The sequence below is a fragment of the Neolamprologus brichardi genome, chromosome 4 (genome assembly GCF_056152115.1).
Source record: "Neolamprologus brichardi isolate AB-2024 chromosome 4, ASM5615211v1, whole genome shotgun sequence".
In the NCBI taxonomy this organism is placed as follows: Eukaryota; Metazoa; Chordata; class Actinopteri; order Cichliformes; family Cichlidae; genus Neolamprologus; species Neolamprologus brichardi.
The window spans coordinates 4,120,707-4,130,771 of record NC_142107.1 but is presented as its reverse complement, the minus strand read 5'-3'; the positions used below and the strand labels follow the sequence as shown (position 1 = coordinate 4,130,771).

The 10,065-nt window shown below is 41.2% G+C and overlaps 1 protein-coding gene across 2 annotated transcripts; it reads left to right on the top strand.

The window, feature by feature from the left end:
- Positions 1-2,229: 2,229 nt before the first annotated feature.
- On the top strand, positions 2,230-9,519 carry il2rb (interleukin 2 receptor, beta). 2 transcript variants are annotated; one of them, XM_006798001.3, is made up of 10 exons: positions 2,230-2,470; positions 3,034-3,131; positions 3,260-3,392; positions 3,545-3,611; positions 3,701-3,791; positions 3,925-4,070; positions 5,466-5,664; positions 5,845-5,947; positions 6,060-6,138; positions 7,406-9,519. In XM_006798001.3, the coding sequence occupies exons 1-10, from the start codon at positions 2,466-2,468 to the stop codon at positions 8,129-8,131; spliced, it is 1,647 nt and encodes a 548-aa protein (XP_006798064.2). In that variant the 5' UTR covers positions 2,230-2,465; the 3' UTR covers positions 8,132-9,519. The 2 variants fall into 2 exon arrangements, with proteins under 2 accessions (XP_006798064.2, XP_006798065.2); XM_006798002.3 differs by having other exon boundaries at positions 3,007-3,131.
- The last annotated feature ends 546 nt before the right edge of the window (positions 9,520-10,065 follow it).

Below are 10,065 nucleotides of genomic sequence, written 5' to 3'. Positions count from 1 at the left end.
TTGTATATATGGAAACTACACATATATACACCATATACATTTGTAGTGCATGAATTCTGACAGGAATGTGCTATCTTTGGCCCAACACATTGAGTTGTTCACTTGATAGAAATACAGATAAGATGGCACTTATGCTATCTACCACATTTGTTTTGAACATTTGCAACTTATCTAGTCTTTGGCCCCACACGCTGATGTTGTTCATCAGCGAAGTCGATAGTCCAAAGCTTGAATAACGCTGCAGCACATTTACCATCAATGTCTGGAAACATCTGTTAGTTGGGGATGTTTTGCATGGACCCTGCATTTTTTCCCTGTCCCAACAATATCCCATATTTCTCCCGCAGCCCACCAGTTAGGTTAACTGGTGAGTTTAGCTCTGTTAAAGCATGTACAACAATGCTGTATATGAATGTATGCATCTGCATAACTTTGTGCTGAACATTGGGGGGGGGGGGGGGGGGGGGGGTGTCAAGATCTCTGTCTAAATAAATAAATACATCTGGGTAAATTCCAAGATGATCAAACATGCAACTATTTTGCATGGTAAATACCTGAAATGTTGCTGGTTGCTGGTAATACCTGAAATGAGTAAAGAAAATCAACAGCCTATTTATGCAAGATAATTCATAATTTTATTGGGGGGGGTTATATTAGTTGAGTCTCATTGTTGGGGGGGGGGGGGGGGGGGGGGGAATTAATAAATGATGTATTTCTGTCAGTTAGGAGAACTAATCTTGTTAACCCAGTAGTTTTCAAGAGCAGCACTGTGCTTTGTTTTATAGAGCTGTAGCGTTCATATTATGAGTATACCCTCCCTTGTTATTCTTCTCACCTTCTCGCCACTGAACATTTCCCCACTATGGTTGTGGTATGATGATTTTGTTGCCTTCCGAGCACAAACAACTCTATGGTCTTTTCGACGACTTCCTGCCACAGGCACAGCGGACTTTGACCTTTCAGTGAGTGTCATATACGCTCACCAACCCCCCCGCTCCTCTGCACATTTAAACCCTCCCCTGCTTTCGTCTCGCCGGTTCTAACTGATGCCGACACCTAACTAACTGCAGGAACCCGTGGCGGCTGCATCACGCCATCACCCTCTGGCCTACTACTGCAGGCCTAAGCCCACTCAGGCAGACAAAGTATAGCTGAGTTCAAAAACACTGTGTCGCAACAGTTGTAATGTTCAGCATGAAAGTTGTTTTTGTGCGTGTGGTTTGTAGGCCTATATGTTTAGTCTAAAGGCAAGTTACACAATGGCCTCCAATGACCTTTAAGACAAAGATGAACAAAAACGTTCTGCAAACTTAAATTGATCTCACTGATTTGGTTTGCACAATCACTGTGCTCGCAACCTACAAACCTACAAAAGTTTGTGTGTCTTGTTATACAGGAGATTCTGTGTTTCTTTTCTTTTTTTCAACTTTACCTATCACGTTTAGCTTGTTTGGTATTGTTTTTATATATTTCGGATTTTACTGGCAATATGAACAAAGACAAATTCTGGTTTCTTATGGTCACTTTTCTTGTGACAAACTTTTGAGGTGCAAATTATCCAGATTGTGCTGTATAACAAGTGATGCCCTTCCAGCTCGTCATTTAGTATTTCTAGAAACTACCGTTTTGCCCCATATCACCATTAACAACTGCCACATAGCCCTCACTGTAAGGGTTAACATTTGACACAGTGAGACGGAATAACAGGTGGCCTTTGACTACAGAAATGCCTGGTGGCCACTGACTGAAGAGCTGTCTGCTGCTTTAACTTTCAACCTCCTTTACTCTCTGTCTCTTTGGAAGTACTTCAGTATGTGTCTGCAGCGGTTGCGGCTGTAACAGCAGCGGTTTTCATGCACAGCTTCTCGCGTTTGCATTTTTAAATAACCCCACGATTCTAAATCGGGTAGCTTTAGCCTATATAATCCTTTGAATGTCCTTTTTAAGATGAGTTTCATTGACATAAACCACTTCATAGAGCAATTCGCGAGTTTCTCTTTATACAACCCACTTTACAATTGTGATTGAAACAGGATGTGGTTGGATTTCTTGTTTTCGGTACAATTATTATTACCTTAAACAAGGCAACGGGGCCTCAGGTAGCAGTTGCAGCTGGTGGCGAGCAGAAGGAGGTGTTGTACAACAAGCCAAGCCCCCACCGCCCCCACCACCACCATCATCATCTCACTCTCCACCCCGGCCCATCGTCTCTCATTATCACTCACCGCTGCACGAAGCTTCCTGTAAGCCCCTGCAAGCTGTGGTTTCAAGTGGAAAATATCACTGGGCACTTAAGAGAAGAGGGAGGGGTGAGGAGGAGGAGGCAGAGGGATGACTGTGAGTGACAGAACGACAGCACCAGAAAAGACGGCGATGTTCAAATAGAAAGGAACAGAAGGAAATCTTCTCGTCAGTCCAAAAGAGGAAGCAACAATGTGTTTCCTGACCACCTGCTACCAAGACTCATGAGGTAATTTATTACTTCTTCAAACATTTTTTATTAGTCCTGTTTAAGGGGAGGGGGGGAATTACTATGTTAATTAATAAAAACAATCATTTGCTGATGTAATAACTTTAAAGTACAGACACACAAACACAAGTGTGTCTTTCAGCTTGGAGTTGATGATTTTCTTCTGTACTGGATAGTTTTAGTGAGTTTTTGGAGTCAAAACAGCGTGATGGGAAGATTCATCTCTTTCAGGTCACATAATGTTCCCCCGAGGTTTTTTTTAGACTGGTTTGTTCATCTTCTCTCATTTGTTTCATTAGCATAAAGCCACACACACATGAAGTCAGCTACTGTAAACTAAATAAGGTGTTGCTTGCATTAACAGTATGGCTTAGAGGAGGTCCTTACTGTAAAACACAGTTGATATATTGCCACAGCTTTTCAAGTTGTGAATGTTGCACTTCCTAGAAGCTTTGTGGTGATTATATTTAGCTGACTTCCAGGTCTAAGCTGGTGTATTTACAACTTTTTATTCCTCTCGCCCTTCTAACGCACAGTGCATGACCGCTCTTCTCTGCCTACAGTCATACCACATTCGCGGCGATGGAGGTGCTGCTGTGCTCACACCTCCTGATAGTTATCATTTCAGTGCATGCAGCCCACTCCCACAGACTCTCACATGGTATGAGTGTATATATCTGCAACTTGAGTGCACACAGAGTTCAGTCTAATCTGAATGTAAAGTCTCGTGATACTGATAAAGCAACACTATCCCAACTCCTGTTTTCTGTTGTGTCTCTGTTACTCAAGGACTTTCCTGTGCAAATGACTTTTACAAAAATGTCAGCTGCACGCTGAACAGCTCTGCCGTGGGTCCCGGTGCAGACTGTTGGCTTTCGGGTGTGACGATAATCTGGAAACATAGCAGTCCTGCCCTGTATACGTAAGATATTTCTGACATACTGAAAACTGTGTGGATTAGTTGGGGGACAAAGGTTTTAATTTTACAAAAAGAAACATCATGGGTCACAGTTTGGCTACAAAACATCAGTGCTTAGTGAAGTTTTTGCCCTTTTTTGTCCTTTTCTCATCTAGCCAAAAATGCAAGCTTGAACAACATGAGAACTCTCTGTTTGGCTGCAGTATTGTCTTTGAAAACAAAGTAAGTATCGGACACATGCAAACATGGCAAACTGGATTACTCACGCAAGTTCTATCCTCATTGTTTAATGGTTTATTGCTTTCTTCCAGATTTTAAATCCTTTTAAAAGACTGAACTTTAGTGTGAATTGTAATGGAGTGTTAGTGGAGGCCCTAATAAACTATCGCCCAAAAGATTGCAGTGAGTAGCTCTGACTTCTATTCAAATTGTTGTTGATACACGCACAGTTGGAATAAGTTACAACGATGGATTAATAACTGCAACAATTACCAACATTTAATAATCTGCCTTGTTTATACGTCTGTGTATGCAGTTATACTGAATCCTCCAAGTGCTCCCAATGTCAGCATCAACGGCACGGACCTCTACATAACGTGGAGCCCAGGCGAAAAAATCTCAAATCACTTGTCACCCCTTTACTTCCATATCCAGACCAAAACCAGTGACCAAGATTGGACGGTGAGCATCTACATACATGTAGTAACAGAGTTTTTACACAAATTACTGAGTAAATCAATAAAGCATGTGCAAAAGTACCTCATGGCATCCAATGATATACTTTTTTTTTCCATATTTAACCATATAATGCCATTTGTATCATATTTGCCACATGTTCATCAGTTTCTGAGACCTCTATCTCATCAACATGATCAATACTTGCCATGATTTCAAAACGTTATGGACAAAACTCTTTTTTTTGTCTAAAATTAACATTGTTCTTAACGAAATGTTGCTAAAAATGCCCAATGTATGAAATGCGATAGAAAAAATATATAATAAATAAATTATAAAAAATATATCATAAACAACATGATACAGCAAAAAATGTTTTGTAGATTTTGTTATAAGGATTATTAACATGATAACATTCTGGCTATTTTTTGGTGGGTTGGGTCTTAAAGAGGACTTGAGCAAAGTTTCCCAGGCATTCTCAAGATTTTTCAGGCTTTTGCTTTGGACATCTGCTGCTCCTTCATTCATTTTTAGTCCAGTCCTTGTATTTGATCATGTTCAGATGAATTTGGCACAAAAAAAACGTTTTAAATGGTGTATTTGAGGCACGTTGTTGCCAGCACCCTGTTACAAAAACACATCAGATAATACGGTAGGACAAGAATAAAAACAAAGACTCCAAAAACCCATAAGCTTAAAAAACTGATATACGTGTAAAAGCAAAGGACAAAAGAGGAAGTTGGCAGGCCTAAATACTATCTGCAGTAGATGAAGACATCCTTAACAAAAGGAAAAAGGGAGAAAATTTGAATTTTTTAGATTCAAAAAGGATGTATGGAGGAGGTGATCTGTAAAACACAGAGGAGGCTCTGTCGTGGATTAGGGCTGCTTTTCAGCCCATGGTGTTGGAGATCTTGTCAAACTGAATTATCAACAAAGAAAACCACCATCAGGGTTTGATTCACCATCAAACACCACCTGGAAAGTGTCTGATTGATTTTTCAGCATGACAATGATCCCAAACACACTGCCAATGCAGTAAAAACATACCTGATAGAAAAAACACACACAATGGAGCATCAGTCATGGATTGGCCTCCCCTGAGCTCGGACCTCATCCTGACAGAGAACAGAATAAAAGGCAGCAAACATCCAAAGAAGAGCTTTGATTGTCCTTTAAGAAGCCTGGAGAAGTATTTCTGAAGACTACTTAAAGAAATGACAAGAAAGCTGCCTAAGAGAGATCAGACTATGAAGAATAAAGGTGGTCGTACCAAATACAGATTTTCAAGCTGGTTAGAATTATACAAATACCTCATAACTGATTCTACTTTCGGTTAAAGCAAAATTCTTTGGAGACACACCTTTATTTTGACCCTGTCTTGAATTTTCTATTTTTCAGGAGGCCAGAGATTTCAAAACACCAGACACAGAGCTGAGATTAGCTCTGTCTAAACTAAAGGGGCATGGGGACGTCAGAGTGAGAGTTAAAACTGAAAAATCTGGATATAACAGCCACTGGAGCCACTGGAGTCCAACGTCATCCTGGAAAGTGAATTCATCGGACAATCTTGGTAACAACACAAACAGTGTATTTAATGGTGAGCTTGGTGAAAACTCTGCTTATCTCTCATCAGTCTTAAAAGCATCAGAGTTCAACTTTTTCATTGGGAATAAGTGCAGCTGGAAAAAAGGATGCATCCAGTCTGCTTCGTTGTCTAGGCAACAAAGTAAAGGTCGACTGAATATGTGCATTTTACAGTGTCTGCTCTCTGTTTCAGAGGGAATTGGTCTGTCTTCGCTGGTGAAGATGGGACTGCTCGGCACCGTGTGTTTCATTATTGTTGTTGTGCTGGTCGTTTACAAAAGATGCAACACCAGGGGGTGGGTAAACTGTGACTTTGGCTGTTATCGGAGTGCGCATATGTTTGCATGCATGTGTGTATATCTACACACTGTATATCTGATATATGCGCTCAACCCCGTGTTGTTTCAGGCTGCTCGAAGGGAAGGCAGTACCGAACCCTTCAAAGTATTTCCAGTCGCTGCACTCTGTCCACGAAGGAAACCTAAAGGTAAAAATAATAAATGTTCTCAACTAACAATCCATTTATCAAAATATCCAGCCGCAAGCAACACAGACCGCTTCACTGCAAAGGTGTCAACACACAACAACACAACTTTTTGTAGTATATTATGTGGTATTCATGGGACCTGTAACTGTTTAAGTGTGAGGCGCTGTTCGCTGGCTAAATTTGTTCACTTTAGACGTGGATCAAAACAACATATAAGCATATAATGCAAAGGCCATGGTGTTAGTTTCTCACCTGCTTCTCCTTCTCAGTAATGTTTATTAAATGAAGACAATGAAGTTTGGTTAAAATGATAAAATGTCATAAAGTTAGCTCTTCATCAAAGGCTCTGATCCCCACAGCCCACAACAAAGGGAGAAAGACCTGAACCGCACTCCCGTCAGTTGTCTGTGGCGATGGGTTTGGATTCCCGCCACACCTGAAATAGTTTGTAAAGTTCTAGTTTTCTGCTTTCTGGCACATTCGCCAAGATTCAACCAGTTAAACTGTCACTGCGCATGTTCACTCTGGGCTACATCATACAAACTGGAAGGCTGGTATCCCAAAAGAGAACTGCTGACATCCTTTTATGGGAAAAAACGAGTAATACCATCACAGAAACATACGCACAACTTAAATTCTGCATATTCTCACACAAACTTCTACTGAGCAAAGTAACTTCATAAATACATATAGCATTTAAATAAATGTGAGTCTGAGCTTCCAAAAAGCACCATATTTCATAAAATAATCATTGATGCATACGGATCATTAAGAATGAGACATTTTTAACAGTTGTTCTCAAACTGAACAAAACGAGAACAGCATTTTTATTATTAGAGCAGTTTTTCCCCATGGTGCTGTAACTGTCTGTCTGTTCTACACATATGCTTAAACAGTGAGTGCAGGTACCAAGAATCTTGGACTGCAATTGGTTTGGAGCCTTTTTGTTAAGTGGACAGCCTAATTTCTGCAATGAAAATGTGAAATTCAAATAATGTGAGGGGTAAATTAGAACAGATGTTAATGTCTGCATCAGTGGGAGCAAAAGATAAGATTTCCTAATCCCTCCTGCTCCGTGATTTTGACCCTTGTTCAAGCAAAATATTCTAAAAATGCACTTAAGCTCACTCTTGAAACCTGTCCTTACTATGCAATGTGCTACTTCACCTTTCAGTTCATGCAGAGTGTGACGCACATACACACATTCTGATACTGTTGTGTGATTCTTTGGGTGAATATTATAGTCTGAGTGTTTTTCCCCCCACAGAAATGGCTGAATCCGCTCTCAGTTTCAGAGTCGTTCTTCACAGCACAGCCCATCGACCAAATCTCCCCCGTGGAGGTGTGTGAGGACTTTGATGTAGTCCCATCCACCTCTCCCTCCTCCAGCTCCACCAGCGCCCTGCTTCACTTCCAGAACTCAGACACCAGCGGCATCGTCAACAATTCCGCCTCTTCGTCCATCTTCTCCAACCGGAGCTATTTCACCTCCAGCTCCTCCGGTGGCTTTGCGTGCATTGACCCAACCCCGGCCTACTTTACCTACCACGGTGATTTTCACCCGTCCCTCTGCCCTTCGCTCTGCGGTTTTCCAACCTACGAGAGTTTGAAGAGGGAGCCGCACAGCCCAGACTCGGGCTTCGGAATCGAACTTGAAGCTGACAATGAGGAAGAAAAGTACATGGAAGGAGGAGAGCAATTTCTCTTGGATGATCACAACATCCCTTTCCTCATCCTTCCTGTACGCTTTCCTCCACACACATGTCCCGCCTTCTCTCCTCCAACACCTCCCAGCCTCCTTGTTGAACCACAGATGTCCTCTGACAGCCATCAGGAGGATACACCCATGACAGCTGCTAGCGATGATAGCTCTTCAGCCTGGCTCGTGCCTGGCGCCATGTGCAGATCTTCCTCCATGCCCGTGGAGCCCGGTAAAACCGGCTACCTGACACTGAAAGAGCTGCAGGCAACATTCAGCAACAAATCCATCTGAAAAGTTGCGATTAGAGTTTCTGTGCAGTCAATTAAAACTTCTTCTGTTTACACAACAAACAAAGTGTAACTTCTAGTCTGACAAAGAAACGAATTCCACGATCGCCTACATGATTTATTCGTGTACGAGTTATTTTGCAGACATTAGAGCACAACGGAAAATGCAAAATTGACATATCAACAAAGATGTTGAGCACGAGCGGGATACACGGCAGATCGCCGTGCAGTTTTGATTACAAGTGCCTAAATAAGTGCCTGAATGTGTTTCAGCATGGCTGCTGAGTGCTTAGACTTGCTTCCAGAAGCAAAACGTTACTTTATAAAGCTTTATGGCAAGTGTGCCGGCAATCACCCAGTGTAATCATGGTGAAAGCGAGCGTAATTACTCTTTCTATCGTTTCCTTCCATCAAACATGTAGCTGTATAGCTGCTGAATGCTAGTGGTGAATGTATTTTTGTTCCCATTCAGCAAGCTGATCTGAGTTTTGGCATTAAGAAACATTACTAAAGAAAAAAAGCTACATAGGTCTAAGGGGAACTCCAGTGATATTTCTTTGCCAGTAAACTATGACAAAGGCCAATTTTATATATAGTCATTTAATCAGCTGTTGCTATAAACGTAGAGAAGCTTTCCTGTTTACATGCTAATCGGTTAATGTAGGTTTCACTTTCACACTTCTGGCCTTTTGTTTAGATGGTTTGGAACCTATAACTGGTATCGTAGCAAGAAAAATATGCACATAAATCAGTGTTTCTGACAGAGCATGCTAACCAGCAACCTGCTCCTGAGAGCAGTACAACGCTGCACAGTTAACCAGCATGTAGGCTGCAGCGGGGGCATCATTTAGCCTCATACTTAGCATCTCATCATCATGTCGTACTTTTAGAAAAGAGCCTTAAACAAGTATAAATGCCACTTTTTAAAAAAGCAACAACACATAAATGCCCTTTTTGCTTTTTATTACTTTAAATGAATTCGAAATAATCAAATAGTATGAGAGTGCTTTAAAGCTACTTCTATTTTTGTTTTGTTGTTAGACAGAAAATGATTTGTTGCTGCAGGTTGATTTTGAACTTTTGAAGTAGTGAAATGTTCTTTTTTTGATGACGTATTGTGTGTGCTTATTATGGTAATCATGATGCCTTTCGGCTGCATAAAATTAAAAGGGAAGGGACCAAGTCTACACCAACAGTAAGCATTATGTTGATTCGAGTTAACACTGACCTGTTGTTGAAAAAAAAAAACAAAAAGGCAGCTGGTTTGCCTCTGTGTTGTTTTTAGTGTGTATTTGCTATTGTGCTGATATAGTCTTTATTCTTCTGTCTGTAATGATGAACATTTATAATCACTCAGGGCTGACATCTGCCAATAAATCTAAATAAACTTTACAGAGTGAGTAATTGTGTTTGTGCTTACAGTACACGCTTAGCAGATCTGCTAAATTCATTGGACTGCTCATTGTAGATTTGTGTAAGCCGTTGAGGTCAGTGTAAAATGTCGCCTTGCCTCTACGCGTGCAGTATGTTTCCATTACACTCAGTGGCATCTGTACAGACGCCAAACAAAGTAAAAGCTCTAGTAGAAATGGGTCACCCTTTGACTTCCTGTGTCTCTGTGGAATGAGGTTTGAGGGGTGGGCATGTACCGACTTGAGAAAGAGTGTGGGAGACAGCCTGTGTGTTTGCACGTTTCTATATATATATGTGTGTGTGTGTGTGCCTGTGTGTACTTTTGAGTTTTTACATGTCCTGTCAGGTGGTCCTGTGTGAGTGAGCGTGTGTATTAGAGTGTGGTTTGACATTTAACTTTGACACAACAAGCAACATCCGCTCACCTCACACAGAATTTACAATATTTAGCCATGTCAGTGCTGCAAGACTCTGCTCCTCGCCAGTTTGTCTGCCTCAGAGTCACAGCAGCTTCAAACGTATTAT

Bases quoted from the DNA above. Each gene is read 5' to 3' on its own strand.
- il2rb (XM_006798001.3), top strand. The intron at 4,071-5,465 runs GTGAGCATCTAC...TCTATTTTTCAG, and splicing joins CCAGTGACCAAGATTGGACG to GAGGCCAGAGATTTCAAAAC. The intron at 5,665-5,844 runs GTGAGCTTGGTG...TCTCTGTTTCAG, and splicing joins CACAAACAGTGTATTTAATG to AGGGAATTGGTCTGTCTTCG.